At 40.5% G+C, this 20,997-nt stretch overlaps 1 protein-coding gene across 1 annotated transcript; it reads right to left on the bottom strand.

Annotated features, from left to right (window-relative positions):
• Positions 1–305: 305 nt before the first annotated feature.
• Positions 306–20,867, bottom strand: LOC118432798 (acid-sensing ion channel 2-like). Its single transcript, XM_035844418.1, has 13 exons — positions 20,574–20,867; positions 17,695–18,310; positions 13,814–14,007; positions 12,775–12,904; positions 9,899–10,089; positions 8,279–8,435; positions 7,720–7,773; positions 7,156–7,309; positions 5,559–5,650; positions 4,890–5,104; positions 4,119–4,156; positions 1,176–1,267; positions 306–602 (listed from the first exon to the last, which is right to left on the bottom strand). The coding sequence occupies exons 2-13, from the start codon at positions 18,137–18,139 to the stop codon at positions 376–378; spliced, it is 1,989 nt and encodes a 662-aa protein (XP_035700311.1). The 5' UTR covers positions 18,140–18,310; positions 20,574–20,867; the 3' UTR covers positions 306–375.
• Positions 20,868–20,997: the final 130 nt, after the last annotated feature.

The following is a 20,997-nucleotide window of genomic DNA, read 5'->3' as shown; positions in this document are numbered from 1 at the left end:
AGCCTCTGTTTCAGTCTTCGGAACGGGGCTTGGTTTTTCTTGGGGGGAGGGGGTGCGTTGGTTCGCGATTTTCAACGTTGGCTATGTTCTCTTGTGCCGGGAAAGGGAGATTGCCGAGAAAGGGAATTTAATGTGGAAGAGTCTTTGCCCCCATTGGGCTTTCATCTCGCCGAACTGGCGCAGTCTTCGGACAGGGCAAAGATTCGCTATCACAGCAAACTCCCTTCCACAACAAACTCTCTTCCTCGGCAAACTCCCTTTCCCGGCACAAGAGAACATAGCCAACGTAGAAAATTCGGAACCAACGCACCGTTCCGAAGACTGCAACGGAGGCTAAGTACGTACAACATTTGGCGCCGTCCCCAAAGTCTCACGTCATGCGCGGCTGGTCTGAGGAAGCTGTGTGGCACTGCCGTTGATGTTCAAATTCACGACGTCAGCACAATGGGAAGAGTTGGTTGCTCCCGATGCTGCTTTGGACTTGCAGCATCTCCTGAGCACTTTCCCATAGTCGTAGAGCTCGTCCATCAGGTATTCGAATATCTCCACCAGTGACAGAAAACTGGCGCCCAGGAAGAGTCCCATCTGTCCTCCCAGGTCACCTGGATAGGAAAGGAAATCATATCTCTTGACTTGAAAGTTATTCTGTGTTCATAGAATTCATTGCGAGCTCGAATAATCAGATGTTCCGAAATTTTGACTGTACGACACCGGGCTTTTGGAAGACAGGAAATGAATCTAATGTGCATATGATATGAATCTAATGTGACTTCATGACACGAAGGTTATAGACACGTGACTCTATTAGCAATAGAGTGCAGTAGGTAGTTTATGGCGCCCCCCGTCAGGGCTGAAATGATAGATATCTGGATAATCCCAATTTTCTCTGTGTTGGCAATAACAGTTATCTTCATATTCTCTCCAATGTAGAGAATGTTAATCTGTATATAATACTCATAACACACACTAAGATAATCGATCGACCGTCAAGTATATAATGGCCTTAACGGTACTACACCTGGTGTTCTAGCGATCATAGCGCGATTTTCAGAGATCGACCAATGTTGCAGGTCCCTGTTATCCTTCCAATGTGATTGGGTAAATTTTCAGATCAAAAACACCGTCAATTTTCTTATTGGTCGAACTTATGACAAATAAGGCCAAAGCTCGTTTACCTAGAAGCCCCTCCGTTTCGATTGCCGGCATCTGCTGAATCAGTTCGTAGTTCAGGGATTCGTAGTATACGTTTAGCACCAAAATGTTGTCACTGTGAAGAAAACAAAGGGCTCCGTTTTAGTATTTCGCACACGCGCGCGCAAACACACACACATGGGCACACAAACACACATTCACACATACCTGGTCTTGATGCTGATCACCATCTACACACACACACACACACACACACAAACACACACCTGGCCTTGGTGCTGAACACCATCTACACACACACACACGGATCTCTCTCAGAGAGAGAGGGGGGAGAGAAAGAGAGAGAGGGAGATAATACATCAAAGGTTCACAAAAATACCACAATATGACTTATGGCAGGTATGATATGCATTTGCCTAAAACGGTTGCAACTGTATTCAGAAGTACACTGTTATCAGCCACTTGGGTCGAACATACTAACTGACAATCGAGCAGTAAGGTGATGCAGGGAAGGGGGTGTCATGCATCTGTAGTGTTAACGTTGTTGCAAAGTACACCAATGTGGGGAATAGGTGAATGTGTATTTTAGATGCAATTTCACTTTGTTCTGCTGCATACCTTCCAGATAAAACTGATGAGAAACATGCATATCCAATCTTTGTTTCAAACCTACTGGTATTTGGAGATCCTTGAAGACAGGAATCGACGACGTACTTTATTTACATCGTAATAAGCTTGCGTTACGTATGAATGTTACGTATGAATGTTATGAAAGCTTTATGTCACAAGACTCAACCATACCAGAGCACGGGTATGAATTATCGGTGGCTATCTTGTTCTCTATCACTAAGTTGTGAACAAAAATTTTAAAACCGATTAAGTTGAAGGAACAGTCTAAAACGCGATAACTACGTAGTTGTAGGGCTAAGAGTATGAAGTGAACATGTCCGTAGACACTAAGATTTGCCCTCAAGCGAGATGCGCGTGGACGAATGTCAGCAAAAACATGGCCAAGTCGTACGCAGAAGCCGTTTTCTTAATTGGACATGCCATTCCGGTATTCCTTATCAGGAACGGGCGAGCAAATAGCTCAAACTGGGGCTCCGTGAAATGGAAGTCTTTCCCTAGTAATTGTCAGGGTGAAGAGGCGACCCAGAGGGCGATTTACATCGTCCGTTCGTAACAATGATGAAGAACGGCACATCAAGCTGGGACTGTTTAACAGACAGCGCACGTTCATGTTCATGGTGTAGACAATAACAACTAGTTTTCGTACCATGCATATGCTGATTCCGAAACTGCCTAGCCCTCGTTGTGTAACAATTTCTGACTATTTAAGCAAAGATGTCTTACTCATTGGCTTGGAATATCTTGTGAAAGCACTTTTTTAATGATGGTCGATGGCCAAATTGTTTATAGATCATCTATCAGTTTTAGGTTTAAACTATGGGATCAAAGCATTGTATTGTATTGTATTGTACATGTAGATGATACGAATGACCACTGGATTTGAATAATCTTACATTAGGAAGTAACCAAACAAACACATTCTGTGCTGGACAAAACAACATTACATACCAGCTTATAATGAATAACATAAAGCGGTGGTTATGATAGAAGCGATGCCGATGATATAAACATGATACCACGAAAATAATGTGTTAGCTGGCTGATAACTGCAACAATGGCGTGTTATCTATTGTGGTGACATGTTATATTGTGTCTGAAACATGAATATAATTGGTTCCAACTATTTGTCGTGACCTGTCATGTTAAACGTAACGGTCACAAAACGTTTACTTTGCCAATGTTTTTATAGATAGATTCTTGAGATGTTTAGATGTGAATGACGGCTCATATAGGATATGCATAACGTTGGTTAAGTTTCAGAATGTCCAAGAAACGATCGAAACAGAATCATCCTCTGAAACGAGCTTCATCTTGATTATCAACAACCTTACGTAATTACCCACGATTAAAGTCTTCTACATCAAGATAGATCTAAAAAGACAAGACAATGAGACGAAATTGTAAGATAAACCGTTTACTAACTAATTCAAAATGTGAATTTGTCGCAGAGGAACAATAAATATTTTTTCACATCAGAGATGTTCCTTGACAAATGACTTACTGCTCTTCTGACTTTTATGCTGTGTCTCTCTTATGTTGACAAGAACGAAAACTGCACATTACCTTAAGCCAGACCCACCATTAGTGTACATATCATGCAACGTCCCTAGCGTACCAGCTTAAGATTTGCCCATCCCGCTGCGTTAGCGCTGACCAATTACAGACTTCCCCTCCTGTTGTTACGTACAGGGAAAGTTGCCAACCAATCACGTTGCGTCTAAACCGTAGATAGCGACTTCATCGGTTGGCGGTGGCAGCGAGAGAGACAGAACCCTGACCAATACGCAAGGGCTGTCGTTTGACATATACAAGTGGATAAAACTGCATAGCTACGTTTCAGCATAGAATCTCACGAGATGCCCACATTTTGCGAGACGTGCCAAAACGAGATCTGGATAACGAGTTGGCTAAACATACCATGGCAACACAGCAGGGTAACTGTATACATTACGTTACAAACAAATTCATTGTAGAGACTAACGTCACTGATATGTCTGTCCATATATTTACAGGAAATCTTAAAGATCGTTGACCAAAAAAGAGACCCGTACGCGAGTTGACGTGACTAGTTGATACGATATTTCTACATGATCCCTCTGAGTTACGTACTTCATATATCTCTCAATATACGAGTTTTCACTTACTATATCAATACTTTTTGCTGAATCTAGAGAAACGCCTGTATACTTAGTAGCCCTAGCAGCAAACTTGAACATTTGTACATACCCCTATGGGGTTCTATATTGTGCTTCTGCTTCTTTACTGTAGTATATGGATGGACAACATGAAATGCCGCCAGGTTACTGCCACGATGATACATATTTTTAAGACGATACTTTGTTCCAGCGGTCTGTACTCGTGGCCGCTCTCCGACCTGGACGGTCACAATTACAGACAGTTGAAGGAAAATACTCTTGGCATATGTTTTGGTCGTAGATTTGAGAAAAAATGCGCAGCCCAAGTCGCACATGTACACAAACGTAAAACAGAAACGACAACATAGACGGAGTTACGGATATCTATGATCATTACTCTCTACATCACCCTGGTATCTAAATTGTAAGTAAATCAGTTAGCGGTTAACACTCTACATCCCATTTGATGCAAAAGCCCATACACACGACAAGGTCCAATCTTCTTGATTACTCGAACAGATGCTACACAGAGGAGCGCAACGATTTTGGGAGGGTTTGCAAGAAGATTCAATAGTCCACCATCTTGTCTAGCAATGACGAAAGTAACATCCATTAACACCTAATGAGCCCATGTACAATATAACCATCATAATAAATGGTCCTGTTTAAAACAGATATGAAAGTTTAACTTGGTTTCCCTGGAAAGACTGACAAGTGAGGAAGTCCATACAGATCGCCGGTTGATGATCTACGTGGCAATCTCTAGGAACCTGACTCGTAGCAGCAACCTCATCAGAAGGTTGGTGTTGTTCGCCGGAGCGCGGAGGGGTGGTGACGAGTTTAGCACAGTTCCGAATCAGCCGTCGTGACCTTTGACCTACAGGTACGATCTGAGTCTATACACAGGCAACCGTGCTCCCTCTCTGCGCATGCGCGATGCGTGGACACCCGTCAAGGCGTGTGTTGTCATGCGCGGCTGGTCTGCGGGAGCTGTGTGGCACTGCCGTTGATGTTCACACTCAGAACGTCCGCCGAGGGTGATCCGGAGTGGGCAGATGCGGTAGCCTTGCACCGGCAACATCTCTTGAGCACCCTCCCATAGAGCTCGTCCATAAGATATTCGAATACCTCCACCAGTGTAAGGAAACTCGCGCCCAGAAATAGTCCCATCTGCCCGCCAAGGTCACCTAGAAAACCAATAAAGCGGTGAGGTAATGAGATTTTTAAAGTACATATTATCAATGTTTATTTGATTTCCAAATCTATTGTGATTCTTCCTTCACTTAATAGCAATTACTCAAGCAACTGGATATGATTTTGGAAACGGTCAGACGTTTTTCGGGTAGAATCCACTACCGGTACCTTTCGTCAGTTTGTGAAGAAAATGTGCTTTTTTATGTGTGTATAATCTAGACATATGCGTCACTTACACAGCTATTATCTGATTTATTTGTATGTTAGTGGTGGTTAAGTCACTTTACTATACGTAAGTCATAATATCGTCGGAACAATTGGAATCATTTTTTGCAGTAAGCTAAACCACACCTGGCCAAGAACAACTGCATTTTAAAATGGCAATTTTTTAATTCCTTGTGCCCTGTTTGTAAAAATGCAACAACAACTGCTACGACTACTACTTACCCAATAGCCCCTCTGTCTCGATGGCTGGGATCTGTACGATCGACTCATAGTTTAAAGCCTCGTAGTATACGTTTAGAACCGCAATGTTGTCACTGTAAAAAACGGAATAAAGATGTCAAAATCTACCTGATGGAATTGCCCTTATAGCGACCTTTACAAGCTTGTGTGACAGCAATATCCTGATAGCTTGGGGAACTCGAGGGTCGTGATGATATGTAGCATGTAAGTGTCTAGAGAAATGCGTCTGCCTGCTACTGATTTGAGCAAACCTCATTTATCAGTACCTTGTTTTGACGGAATTGTGTCATGCTTCTTGATACCTCAAAGTATAAGCCATGTCACGATTCCTAGTGCACAGGTGCAGCATAATGCACTGTGCTCTTGGTAAAATTTGAATAACATTATTCTTGACGTTTTAAACTTTCCGCAGTCTACGTAAGCCTACACTCATCTTAAGTGGCTACAATTGCCTAATACTTCTGTCACGTTGCAGTTGTGGGAAATGTGTACAGAGGGAAAGGAATCTTGCACTTTGACATAGACCACAATGCACATGTGCACTCAGCATAATGAGATGACTTGTCAGGGCACATATTTAGCGAAAGGTCTCTGATGTAGATAAAGAAGGATACCCATTACAGATAGAATCTTATTATAGCTTAGAATCTTCTTCTACTGTTACAGTCTAAGATTAATATTACCATACAGATTGTCATACAGTCTTGTACAATATTACTTGAGCCTTACATTGTACCCGTTGTAATTGTTGTGCAATAAACTTTGACATATGAATGTATGCAGTACTTGGGCATTTGTAGTTCACAAAATTTCCATTTAAGAAGAAGCAGACAAGCTGAATGTGATGAGATGTCGGGTGATGAAGACACAACAGGTGAAGAAACTTACCATTGCCGTCTGTTCAGCAGCGCAGTACGTGGAGGTCCAAGACGGTCAAGACGCACACTGCCTCTCTGAAAATGATCACGACCACGGCACGACCACGTCACGAGCACGCCACGTCACGAGATGCACGACAAAACGTCACCAACAGAATCCCAGCCCGTTCTTTTTGTTCCCAGCTTATTGCTAATTAAACGTGTTAGTTTGATTACACTGAGACATTATCGCCTGTTCTCGCTGCCCTGGGTTGATAAAAGGCACAACTGGTGCAGTTATTCTCTATCATCACTACGGTCTAAACCTTTTGATTAGCAAAGTAAGCTATTTTCGGATATTGTTAAACGGGTGGCAAGAGAGATGCTGGAAAACATGCAGAATTTGTGCTGGGAGTTTGTCAGGAACAACGCTACATGGACAACACAAAAGCGATGGATATGCATTTGCGTGTAGCACATACACGACAGGAAGCAAAGCAAAGCGATGACGCAAAGAAATAACGCAGCATGCGACTACAGTACTTACAGCGCCTTCTCCTGTGACATGCTCAGGCCCTGTCATTGCGAGATGTGAGCAGGTGACTCTCCGAGAGAATCTTGCTAGAAGACAATGTCCGCTCATAGATCATGTAAAAATGGGATGGCATAGCATTCGTAGTTGTGAAGCTGTTTAGCCATACGGGTGACAGAAGAGTACTTACTGAATTTGCTTGTCTGACATCTCAAAATCGGCCTCCATCCTTTGTACTTCCGCCACGCTTTTTGGCCGCAGCTTGAGTGTCGACAACTTGACGTTGTACTGGACGTTGTGACATGGTGATCGGCAGGCGCATAAATCGCCCTCCGTGACTGCCACTGGAGGGGGGTGATAACATTGACCTTGTCATCACGGGGTAAACTTGATGGAAGGGGACATGTGCTTGAGAACGTATTGGGTAATAGCAGTAGATTGTAGACACATTAGTCACAGTTGCTTCGTAGATAATTATGCGTGTCTTATGTAACTTTGTTGCTCAAAATTTGGCAAATGTTTTTTTTTTTTACTGCTCCTGATAAGTGGACTGTAGTCTGTACTAGTCAGTCATGTAACTCTTCTAGAGGGAAACAGGTAAATTTTATCCGTCCATGTGTAATATCAGTAGATTTTGGAAACACCAGTTTCGGTTTCGAAGTAGATATGCTAGTATTATGTTGTTCAATATTTGTTCTATTTGTCTTTTTTGCCCAATACAGAGGTTTACATGTAGGTATCTATGTGTACTTACATAGCTTGCCATATGCACACTCGTACATTTTCGGGGTACACACGGGGACGTTTCCTGAAAATAACAAAGAAAATAAGATGAAATGCACGTTGTCTGAACGAGAGACATATCAGACAGATAACAAATTGTACAACAGAAGCAATGTACACGTTATAGAAGAATGTGTAGATTGTTATAGGTTGAAATTTCATCTTTAGTGTAGTAAAATGTAAACTTCTAAACTTTAAAGTATCAGTAACATTTTTAAGGTTTGGCGTTTCTGAATTGTATGATAGAATATGGGTGCGGTTGGCCCTGTGTTTCCTATATATGTATCGCTGTACGGTGTATGCTTTCCCAGCTTGATCAAATTACATTGTCAATACCTTTTTTACGCAAGTAACTAATGATAAGTTTTATTTTTCGGCCACACCCATCAGATTTCTTGGGATCCTGTGAAAAACCAATGGTAACAACAGGAACAACAGGAATCCCGTGATGATCCAATCCTGGATCAAGTCATCCTTGTGATAAACAAACATCCACGATTTTCAAGATTAATTATAACAGTTTTACATACCTGACATACCTGGCATTTCTACTAGCCTGCACCCACACTCATTAATCACGTATTCTGTCTCACACTCTATCCGACAGGCCGATAACGAGTAGTGGGGAAAGTATTTTTGGCTCCCTTTTTCCTGACAGTCACCGTAAGGTGCGGGAAGTGTTGTGATCTGTAGCAAACATGCGGTAAATATCAAGAAGATAACATCATATCACAACTGTTATCGTAATGACTAAAAGATTTAATAAAAAAAACTAACTACACGGAGAAAGAAATATGCTGTACTGATAGGTTATATTTAGAAAAAGATTCCTTTTTCTTGACAGTCACCGTAAGGTGCAGGAAGTGTTCTGATCTGTGAAAAATAACATGCGGTAAAGCCAACATTTCTGACAATTCTAGCAAATAACAAGAATATACATATCACAACTGTTATCGTAATGACTCAAAAATTATAAAAGAATACACAAAGAAAGAAATATGTTGAACTGATAAGTTATATTTAGAAAAAGATTCCTTTTTTCTGACAGTCACCATAAGGTGCAGGAAGTGTCGTGATCTGTGGCAAATGACATGCGGTAAGGCTAACATTTCTGACAATTCTAGCAAATATCAAGAATATACATATCACAACTGTTATCGTAATGACTCAAAAATTTAAAAAAAATACACGGAGAAAGAAATATGTTGAACTGATAGGTTATACTGAGAAAAAGATTCCTTTTTCCTGACAGTCACCATAAGGTGCGGGAAGTGTCGTGATCCGTAGCAAATAACATGCGGTAAAGCCAACATTTCTGCAAATGTTAGGGAATGTCAAGCTGATCTAGATGGATCACGTTCACCGCTGTAATCGTAATAACTTAAAATGTAAAAAAAAAACTACATTAAAAAAGAAAGAAATATGTTGTACTGATATATTATAAAGCTTTTCATTTGACGTCACCTGCACCATGTTGGATTACAGTTACGTCTGTAAATCATACGAAGGTGCTACTGCTTAATTCGATTAGCCGCCAACAGGGTCGTCGGGTTCAAATTATAATAAGTATGACGTCAATGAAAATCCTGTATATTGAGTATTTAAAAAAACTCAGTACTAAAGATCTATCTAGTGATCATGTAGCATATGCAAAGAAATTTGGTTCCTTGTCTCTTACAATAAGAAAATGCCAATGTCCTGAGAAAGATATAGCTACAAATAACATTCACCTATTGGTGAAAGTATAGAACTATGCCATCACAGTTTCGAATGCTCACGTACAGTCTTGATACATTATGATCTAGGTTAAAGTTGAAGACTATAAAAATACTTGATGATGTTGACCTAGACCAATGCAGGCTTTTCATTTGACGTCATCTGCGCCATGTTGGATTTAACAGCGTACATCTGTAAACCACAAGAAGATGCCACCGCCCGCTAATATGGTCGTCGGAGGATTCAAATTATGATAAGTATGACGTCAATGAAAACCTGAATGTGTTGAATTCACTTCTTTCTGGCTTTAGGTGCCTCAATATCGGCTTAAATCATACAGTACATGTAGCTTTACTTTAATAATATTTTATGTTTCACAAATATAATGAATAAGAACAGCATCTGCAAAATGACGATAAATCTATTCAACTCACCACTTCTTTCCTGATAGCCACAAACGTGTGAAACCCTGGTGAAACCGCAAAGCCTAACTCTTTTACAAATGGCGGTTCGTGTTGGGGATGAACCATGACCTTTATCCCGGCATCCATTGCGTCACCACCGACGTCATCGGTGGCCATGTACTCGTCATTCTCGATGTTGATGGTTACTTTAAGTCCATTTCCTGTGAACGATTTGCAATGTTACACCGTCACGTGCTAGGAGTATTTGAATGGTATTTCCGATATCATGGAACTGAATGATGTCTGGTAAGTGTTGTGTGAAATACAGATTGTATTGAACAAAGTCTTCTTCGTTTCACAACCTTCCTTTGATACTCCAGTAAACGTTTTGACGACCAAACGTTTCGTTTACTTGAGAATTAGAGGAGGTTTCTGAAATGAAGAAGATTTTGTTCAATTGATGTAACGACTTACTTAGTTCACCTTTACCCGTAGGGTAACCTATATCCACTGTACATACAAATAGGGTATTTGGGGATCATTGGAAGGTAGTTTCCCATTGCAATATTTTGAAAATGTTTGAAACCCACGTCGTTGACCTGAAATCTCTATAATACCCAGGTTTTTTAAACAACGGATCTAGGTTACCCCACGGATTAAAGTGAACTAGCGTCACCAACCTGATCAAACTATTTACGGAATACAGATTGTACCAGTACAATACCGTCAAACCTGGTCAGGCAATCACCTTCAGTCACAAGCCACATAAAAACAGTCTCGTCCTTTTATACATAGCTATTCATGTTCTCATTAAGCATTTTATCAGTCCCTCAAATAGCTGCTGAATCCAGGTTTGGTTGTCCTATGTCTAAAGTGCTGATGACAACATTTTTACTCATTGAATTAGGAAATTTTACCGTTTGATTTCGTAGCCACTTTCCACTTTCAAGCTACAAATAATTTTGTAATCGTATGTCTTCTATTGTGTCGAATGATCAGGTTATGATGATATATATGCTTTTTGTTTAGACTTAATTATTGACAGGTGCCTTTGATTCGATTTCTAGCAAAACAACCTTAAAATTAGAAATATGTTTTGCTATTGTTTTGGCGACATCTTCATCCAACCCTTAATCATAATTCTATCTCATCGTTAAGTTTTATTAAGGTGATGCAACCTCCGCAGTTAAGGCTTATATGATATCAGTTAAGTTTTATCAGGTGTTAATACATAACACTGCAATACACTGCAATATACTAGTGATATATTGCAATATGCATGACGCATTATTTTCAGTTATGATGATTTAAGATGTTTATAAATTGTCTTAAAGTGGTTTATCGTAGTTACATGATCGTATATTAGAAGAGGACTCCAGATGGTGAGTCAATATTTCACAAATAGTGACTATTGATAAACAATCACACAATCATGTACATACTATTAGAAAAATGTCGTAGATAATTTTTATAAAGTTAAGACATGATTTAGCAGTGCTGCATGTTTTCTTTGCGAATCGACCATTTTTTTCAGATATATTTTTTACGTTTGTATTGCTTGTGTTGAATAACCATAAGATAACAAACGGAATAAACGCCGAGGTGACATAGCCTCCGTTGTAGTCTTCAGACGAGGCTGTTTTTATTTGGGCTGTGTGTGTGTGGGGGGGGGGGTGTCCATGGGGGGCGTTGGTTCGCGACTTTCAACGTTGGCTAGTGGCTAGGTTGTCTTGTGCCAGGAAAGGGATTTTGCCGAGGCAGGGAGTTTCCTGTGGAAGGGAGTTTGCCGTGCAAGGGGTGGGGTTTTTTTTGGGGGGGGGGGGGTTATTGGGGGTTGCAAACTCCCTCCCACAGGAAACTTCCTTCCTCGGCAAAATCCCTTTCCCGGCACTAGAGAACCTAGCCAACGTTGAAAATCGCGAACCACCCCCCCCCCCTTCAAATAAAAAAAACAGCTCGTTCGAAGAATGCAACGGAGGCTAGAGGTGACCTTCATGAAGCACATGACATGGGTGTACCTTATAGGTTACAGTTCTGTATAGGCATTATTACATTAGTATACACGTACGTATACATACATTTGCAAACGCACTTTAACTAAGCAAACACTAGTATTGGTTTTGCATAAAATGTCGATAGATATAGAGTGCATGCAGCCATGTGATCATGTTTTTCATTCGATCGAAATATCAATTTTAATTTCAGTGGACAAGTGTCAATGTAACGAAAATCAAAACTGTCCACAATGTTATCATATTTCCAGTTCTGCTTGTGTTGTACCGTCCGTTATTGAAAAAAGCTTGTGCCATTCTCTGGCCTTTGATTTTAATTCTAATCTATTAAGATTGCAAACAATGCAAACAATGCAACACATGGCAAACCCAAGCAGCTTAGCTGACATTGGGTGCCAACACATACATACATTTACACTTCTCATAGGCTTTTAGACATTTCATGGTGGTAATTTCCGAGTGCCGGTACATATCTAAATTTCATGACATCTTTTATCAAAGATTCACTCAAATACAAATGTGCTTGCCAATATGGTGGCGGATACATACTTGACGTTACATGAATACGATCTTAAGAACTCAATATGTACTCACTAAGCATAGGTTCGGCTTTTCCATACGTCTTTTAAGGCGGTTTTATCAGGATTTCTATCGTGTGATATTTTAAATATATTTCTCTTTCTTTAGGTATGACAGGAAGATATAAAGAAAATAACACACGATAGAAATCCCAACAAAACCGCCTCAAACACGACAAAATAAAAACAGCCTCCGGCACCTCTGCTTTGAGAGTTCTCAATACGCTGCTATATCTCCTTACCGTAGGTACGTGCCCGACCTGTCAGGGTATCAAATACACACAGAGAAAACAAATATGTAGGAAAGATACTTCACCCTCTCCGGGCTTGCTTGAAGAGAGCACGGTTCCCCCAGAGACTGGTGCCGCGTTAAATGTGAAACAGTTGCCGAGATGCGTGAATATGTGCGTGAAGTTTTTTTCCGAGCATCTAGGAGAAAAGTTTGACTAAGCATAATCACACTTCGTTTCTTCGAGGCATTCATTCTCAAGTGGCATCATCACATTGGTAGTCACTCCCATGTTATTGACATTGATTTTGTTAAAACATGCACAGGGAATAGGGAGGCACTAGTAAAGGTTGAGGGCCAAATGTCATTGGAAACCATGACAAAGGTCATTGATTTCTTAAAACCCTGAACGTGACATTTTGTCAATAGTTTGCCCATGTCTAGCTGCAACTGGTGACACCGTTCAGATTATATTGCTCTAAAATTCAGATAACCTTCTTACCCATCCACCTTTGCTCTTTAAATGTCTTATGTAACGCCATGAATGGGGATATTTCCTTCAATACCTGTGGAAGTTCTCGATACCATATTTCCACTCAATGAAGCACTCAGTGTTGATTACCATACTGGTGCCCATATTTGCATTTCAATGGATCGTTGCTCAAACCAAATGCACACGACATTTTTTTAATGTTTTGAACATTCAAAGAGCATTTACCTTTTTACTGTTCTTTCCAATCCCTTCGTTGAGTTTTAGACATTAAGTAATGGTTACGTTGAGCTGGTCAAAAAGTCTTAATTTTTTTGTTGATATGCAAATAAGGACGCCAACATGGCGGTGGAAACAACAATGGCGTCAAGTGAAAAACCTTCTAACCTTCATATGTCAATGGCTGTCACACATCTACGTAATAAGATAACCAAATAGCAGTTACTCAAACAACTGGATATATGGTTTTGGATTTGTCTTTACCTCCTTTGCATCAAATTCACAAAGTATCAAACCTACTCTTCAACAGAGTGTCACAGACGATAGGTAGTGGATGTTATCTGAGACAATTTTCTTCATTTGCTGTGAAGTTTTATTTGACACTTTTAACCCCTCATATGAATTTTTAACACTTACGTTTGTCGTCTCGCGTTCGCAGTTGATGATCATGTGTTTGATTTGATGTCCGACGCGCTTGACAAATTTGGACAGTTCTGGAAATCGTGATGTCTTTGATATCGTCTTTAAATCATGCATTTTGACGAAGTCCACCCAATCCTTAGGATATAAATGTTCGTTCTTTAGCTGGAATTTGGTCTGATCCACTATCCCTGAAACAGCAAACAGAAATAGAATTATTATCACGCTGAATTAGTCAACTTTGTGTATGATAATCGTTTTAAGTCCGGTTACACACGTCCACAAATCTATCAACTATATTAGCCGAGACGGGGACCGACACCAACTGCAGGGCACCTTTGATCCCTTGATGACGTCATATATTAATTTATCTGTGTTGGTATATATAACATCATGAAGAGAGTGTCTGAATCCAGCACAAGGGCTTGCTGGGAAACTCACTCGACAATATCAATACACTGGACACACAATGAACAACATAATCTACCTTTACATCCAAAATTGGCCCAATCACATAGACAGAACGTCATCCATTGAGACAGCGTTTTTCTGCTAACGAGTATGTCTATTCTAATCAAGATCTCGTAACCACAAATTTGCAAAATTGATTAGGTCGTATGTTGTCTTGGATTACATTTGCCATCTCGTTTCGTATCATTTCCGTTGTATTGATTTCGGGGATATTTCTAGCACACTTGTTACATATTTCCTGGCGTAATGTACCGTGATGGTAAAGAATATCCAATATGTGCGTACAAGTACCCTTTGGCTTTGGCACAAAACTAATGGTTTATTTTCCAACTTAGATATTCGATCTAAAGCAACTTTCATGACAATAAGGCATTTCACAGTTCCGATCGCGCATGTGCAGTCGTGATGCATTGTGGTTCAGGTCAAAGTTAAAGGTCCAACTGACGCCCATCTAGAATTTGGGGGACTGGTATTCAGATCTCTTGTAAATGAATTCCACTTAAAGTTTTTAGCAACAGACAGAAAGCTTAAACAACGATGAAAATCACTGAAAAAGGTACAGTTGCAGTACGTTGCGAAAACGGATAAATTATACCCCCTCCTCCACACTTATTGGGCTCTGGGATATTAAACATTGACCTAGGCTTGGGACTAGGAGATGGCGTATCGGGATTTACGGCGTAAATCGTTTTCCTAACAAAAGTACACTGATATTCTACAAATTTGCATGTTCAGAAGATGAAGCCTGGATCAAATACCTGTGGTTGCATCAAATACAATTGACAAATACGCCTTCGGAACGTTTCGGTCAATAACCGCGAACAGCTATATCAGTTCTGAAAATGAAATCATGCTCCGGAAAGTGGTGATGGTAATGCCGTGCGTAATTGCTCTCTTCTGGGGCGAGTTCTATGGTCTCGAAACTCATTGATGAAAACGAACGCCATCTGTTCGGAAGACAGCTGATCGGTAGTTTTGCGCGTGATGGGATACCGTCCGACAGAGCAGACGCAGACTCATCCGTCAAATGACAACGAATATTTGGCTTCCTTGAACCATAAATGAAAGGTGGAAATAAAAGAAATTCAGACAAACCTGAAGAAGAAAATTGAAAGGAGTGCAAAGTATGGCGAGACGGAATCGCTGGAAAAGCGGGTGAGAATTACAGACAAAGACTTACAAGTCTTACAAGAGAATTACAGTCATTCGTCAAATGACAACGAATATATGGCTTACTTCAACCCTAAATGAAAGGTTAAAGGCAGAAATTCAGACAAACCCGAACAAAAGAAGGAAATTGTGAGTACTGCAATTGCAAAGTACGCGGTGAGACAGAATCGTTGACCACGCGGAGGCGAGAATTACAACAACAGTGTCCCCTGCTATGGGAACTGGCTCTTAGCACATTCACAGACGCACAAATATGTACGTTTTTGACAACGAATATTTAGCTTCCTTTAACCCTAAATGAAAGGTGGAATTGAAATTCAGACAAACCTGAAGAAAAGAAAGGATTTGAAAGGAGTACAAAGTATGGTGAGACGGAACCGTTGACAAAGCGGTGGTCCCTGTTATGGAACGGAAACTGGCTCTGGAACATGAACAGATGCCCAAAATATGTACATCTTTGCATTTCTTTCCTGATGCTGTTTCTGGTCGGAAGCACCTTCAACCCTATTCATTTGGATCCTGCCAGTAATATACAACAGTTGAGTTGCTGTATCTATTGCCAGAGGGAATGTATGATGATAGATCAACTGCTCACCACCTAATTCCAGAAACTCCATATCACGATCTCAGTGATTGGTGCGCAAAGTAATTGGACTTCCTTGTAGAGATTGGAAAGAATGAAGGCATGACTGGGTTTGTCCATGGCGTTTTTCAAACTCAACCCGGATCAATACACATTTCATGGATCCGTGGTGTTGTTAAGCCACGGGCCGTCTGTGATCGACTTAATAATCCCGCACAACAGGACCAGAATTGGAGCGCTGGGTCCATTCAGATGTAGCTTTAAGTAAGGAAAAATTGCCAATGTATAATGTATATGTGTGGCTTTTGTAAGCAGACAAGTGTATCATGCACACAACGCTGCGTTTTGCAAGATACGTGTTTCAGTCGAAAACATGTCTGTAGATTGTGATTACAGAACTCATTTCCTTCGTAAGCTTATTATGGCTATAGGGAAAGCCAAAAGAATCGATGCAAATTTGTTACAATTCCAAGAAATTTGATGATGCAAGTTATAGCCAGGAGCAAGTCTTAATCTCCAGTGATGCGTAGCTATTTGTTTTACTGATACAAAAACATTTAATCCCAAGCTTCCCGGTTTATATCAAATCAAATAAAGTATGAGCCTTTTTGGCAGCCGCTTGTATAAGGGATTATCAATTGTCAAGAACAAATTCTGTCGAAAGCCCGTCCTTCGACTTCGTGACTGGAAAGATAAATATGATACGGCCCAAGCGATCAGTCAAAGACGTTTAAAGCATTGCTTTGTAACGATTTTGCTTTGAATTGATCTTGATCAGGTCAGAGGGACCTCAGCTTGCAGCAGTTCTATCTTTGTCTGTGATTGAAAAGCGTGTATTTTCCCAACTACGTCTTTGGTGATGCATCATTTTAGAAATTTTAGTTTATTAATTGTAGATGATTACATGAAAATTCATCAACTAAATATATAATGAGAGTTAAACGTCTAGTAAACGGTGTTATCGACACATGAGCATAAACGTAGGGGCTACAATGTATTTTCTAGCAAACAAAAATAAGTCTGAAAGACTCTGACTATACATGATTCTCTTTTTGTGATAGTCCACGCTTCTTTAACATATTACCATGCCAGTTTATCAGGGCATGATGAGTAAATAAATAGCTTGTTGTTTTTCACTTAATTGATTGTATTAGGTCTTTTTCATTATCAGTAAAATTGAAGATATTAATGTGATAACGAGCTGCTCTTTTCTGGGTAGTTCCAAAACAACTTAAGGTAAATTAAAACTCAATGCCATATGAATTAAGCTAAAAATGCACAAATATCAAATGATATCGATTGTAAAAATGAAACTTGCACACTGCATTGAATAATCTACTTTACAGTTCTGGCTACGTTGGGTATTGTGGTTAAGGTCAGAGGTTAAGGACCTTTCAAATGTAAACAAACATCACGTTGAAAGTTTTCTAACACCTGTTGCTAATGGTTTGTTGAGGAAACATGAACTTTGACATTAGACCACAATGCATATCGCGACTGGACATGCGCACTATGAGATAGTCTATAGATTGTCCTTCCAGAAGAATGCATTATATCCCTTCGTTCATGTCGCTGTCAAACTTTGTAGATCATGTGATTTATATTTTTTATGAGGGAAAGTAATATTTTAGGGCAAATGAGGGATAGGTCTTACCTATATACGGTCCGACGGTCGCCAGATCCCTCATCTTAAGCGCTGACCTCCGGTATTTGTTCATGTTACAGATAGTTACCGCCGGGAAGGTCATGTTCTTCGCGTATTGTAGCTCTACTTTGGTGACATGATGGTATTCAAAGTAATAGATAAGGCTTTCCATGCACTCAAAGGACATGAGGCCGAGAGAGAGGAGTAGCATGAGCACCCAGGCGGTACGCCGGATCGGTCCCCGCTTGATGAGGTGTTTCATGCCATGGATGTCTGTATCCATGGCAAACCGTCGGAACCGGGACGGCTTGCGGTATGAGGTGTAGCCCGTGCCCACGGTGGATGTTGGCACACATTGCACGGGCTTCACCTCCCGTACGTCCGGGGTGGCGGCTAAGGCAAGCGGGGTAAAGGAGTCCTCTTTCCCCATGTCTTTTGTGGTATCGACCTCCATGGCTTCCAAAGGGGCCACGTTAGAGACCTCTTCGCGGCTGCGGGTCGGGATCGGTTGGCTCCTAGAGGATGGGGGAGGGCTCGCCCGGCAGCATGACTTCCCCTGCGTCGAGCGAGCCCGAGTCAGGGCCGGGAAGGAGATGGTGACATCAGTGCGCACGCGTAGCTCCACCTGTAGTTTGAAAAGACGTTAAAACCGTCATAACTAAGATATTAAAGCTGAAGGCAAGAAAAATACAACAGATCCAGAATGCAGTCGCACAATACCCAGTATAAAATAGAAACATCGCACGCAATGTTAAATTTTATGACAGTAAACCCCCAACCCAAATGCCTGTATAACAGCTCATTAATGTTAGACAAATCGCAGAAGCCTGTTACCGCAAATTTGATTGATTAAGACTCCTAATGATCTAAGAAATGGTAACAATGTCTTCTCTTACTAACTAAGATTTCCCCATCAAAATTAAGGACCAGGCGTAGCATCATTGTCTTTGTTTAAGGATTCGCAAGACGTAAAGCAATAAAACGCTCGCTACTCTACTTTTCCAATGGTGTGTGCAATACTTGGTGTCATAATGTACGTCTCCGACCATCTGTTGCCATATAAAACCACTCTTGCGCAGGTTGAATGCTAAACTGGTACATCAATCATCCCCTGATCAGGGCCATGTGACGCAATTCCTCCGGTAAACAGTACAGGTACATACGTATGTAGTCTCAGGAATGGAATAATCTGAACCAAGAGGTAGCTATTTGTATAGCATATTGCGAATATAGAAGCACTGTTTTGTTGTTTGTTAGGTAGTCTGCATGTAACAAATTTGCTTTCACAAGACAAGGCAATATTTTTCGGCGATTTACGCACTTATTATTTGTATATACGTAGTCTCAGGACTGGAATAAACTGAACCAAGTGGTCGCTATTTATATATCATATTTATATGTCAGTAAGAAATTTGCTTTCATAAGACACGGCAATATTTCAAAGAGATTTACGCACGTATTATTTGCACCGACAATTTCTCTCTAAGCCCCATTATCATCACCGGAACAAGCATATACTATCGTGAAAATAAGAACTGTTAGGTTGTTTCTTTGGTTGTTTTTATAAGGACACCCTTCCCAAATCTGTTTTTATGATAATCATAACATTTTACATTGTTTTTATAACTATTTCTATCGATATTATACGCACCTATCATTTGTGCCGACAATTTCTCTAAACCCCATCCAGTGGAACAAGCATTTACCATCGTGAAAATAAGAACTACTAGGTTGTTTGTCAGGTTGTTTTCATAAGGACACCCCTTCCGAATCTATTTTTTATGACAATTATAACATTTTACATCATTTCATAACAGTTTTATTGATGTTTTACGCATGTATCATTTGTACCAACCATCTCTCTAAGCCCTATTCTCATCACTGGAACAAGCATTTCAAGAAAAAATGTACCATCGTGAAAATAAGAATCGTTTGTTAGAATTTCTTTATAAGGACAACCTTCCCGAATCTATTGTTAAGATAATTATAACATATTGTTTTATAACAATTTTTATCCATATTTCAGGCATATATCAATTGCACTGACCATCTCTCTAAGCCCTATTCTCATCACCGGAACAATCATATACTACCGCGATGATAATAATTGTTGAATTGTTTGTTAGTTTTGTTTCCTTTCCTGAATCTGTCTATTATCATGATAATTATAACATTTTCTAGTACATGTATTTCATAACAATTTTATCGTTATTTTACGCATCTATCAATTGCACCGACCATCTTTCTAAGCCCTATTCTTTTTACCATTGTGAAAATAAGAACGGTTAGGTTGTTTGTTCGGTTTTGTTTACAAAGACGCACTTCCCGAATCTGTTCTTATAATGATTTTTACATCATTCTATAACAATTTCATCGATATTTTACGCATCTATCATTCTCGCCGATCATCTCGAGCTCTCTAAGCCCCGTTTTCATCAGCGGAACAAACAAATCGCCTCGTCTAAGGATAATGGGTCGTGCGGCCCCAATCTTAAAACGCAGCGACGCAAATAATGCCACGGTGTGGCTAAGCTAAGGCGTCTGCATATGTAACAGGAGGTAGACATGTTGCTTCGTAACAAACACGCACACGTGACGCAGCAGGAAGCCAGCCGCCCGTGTGAAACAATCCTCCTTGCGCGATAAATACAGGACAAACGAGATGTACTCATAACAGCTTCTCCGTAATATCAGCGCATCATCCATTACCGTGAATACTAAGCATATGTTTGTTATCTAAGCTCGTATGTCGCATGCCGACAGAAATTCTGAATCCTAGATGGTATCAACCAACTTGACGGTTTGCTTGAATATTTTCTCGACTAGGAGACCCATTTGAAGGGAATTTTACCCGAAAACAGAGAGAAGAAAGAGACGGTTGTACCTACCGGCTCGACCACATCCCAGCCACGGCCTCTCCTGGACGGAGGCCTGTCTGATAATCAATACCTTCCTACAATGCATCGGGGCCGACTACCCATCCCATAATTGCAAGTCACGTATCGGACTTACATCTCCTGATGTATGACGTTTGCCGTAACTCGTCGTGCATACATTAAGCCAAACGGCCCGCCCTGAGAAAACGTTTAAGCCGCCGCCTTAATTGCCTCAGACACCGGCGTGATAACGTAACGACATCCTTGATGAGTATCAAGGACTAAAGGTGCTAATGGGCATCAAACACTAAGAATATTTGATCCTCCACTGCAAAACAGTTTATAGGTAGATCATAAAGGCTGGGGTGACGTAAGAAATATAAACAAAAGTCGTTAGTCGTTAGAGAAAGAAAATGTGTTGCTTTTGTAAGAAGGA

The sequence above is a fragment of the Branchiostoma floridae genome, chromosome 16, assembly GCF_000003815.2.
Source record: "Branchiostoma floridae strain S238N-H82 chromosome 16, Bfl_VNyyK, whole genome shotgun sequence".
Taxonomy (NCBI): domain Eukaryota; kingdom Metazoa; phylum Chordata; class Leptocardii; order Amphioxiformes; family Branchiostomatidae; genus Branchiostoma; species Branchiostoma floridae.
The sequence above is the reverse complement of the archived record's forward strand: the minus strand, read 5'-3'. Positions and strand labels throughout refer to the sequence as shown.

What these genes read in the sequence shown, in the direction of transcription:
- LOC118432798 (XM_035844418.1), bottom strand. Translation starts at nt 18,139, where the DNA reads ATGGAGGTCGATACCACAAAAGACATGGGGAAAGAGGACTCCTTTACC. An exon ending in CGAGACAGAGGGGCTATTGG is followed by an intron (nt 5,105 to 5,558) that starts GTAAGTAGTAGT and finishes TTGGTTTTCTAG; the next exon opens with GTGACCTTGGCGGGCAGATG. An exon ending in CGAAACGGAGGGGCTTCTAG is followed by an intron (nt 603 to 1,175) that starts GTAAACGAGCTT and finishes TTTCCTATCCAG; the next exon opens with GTGACCTGGGAGGACAGATG.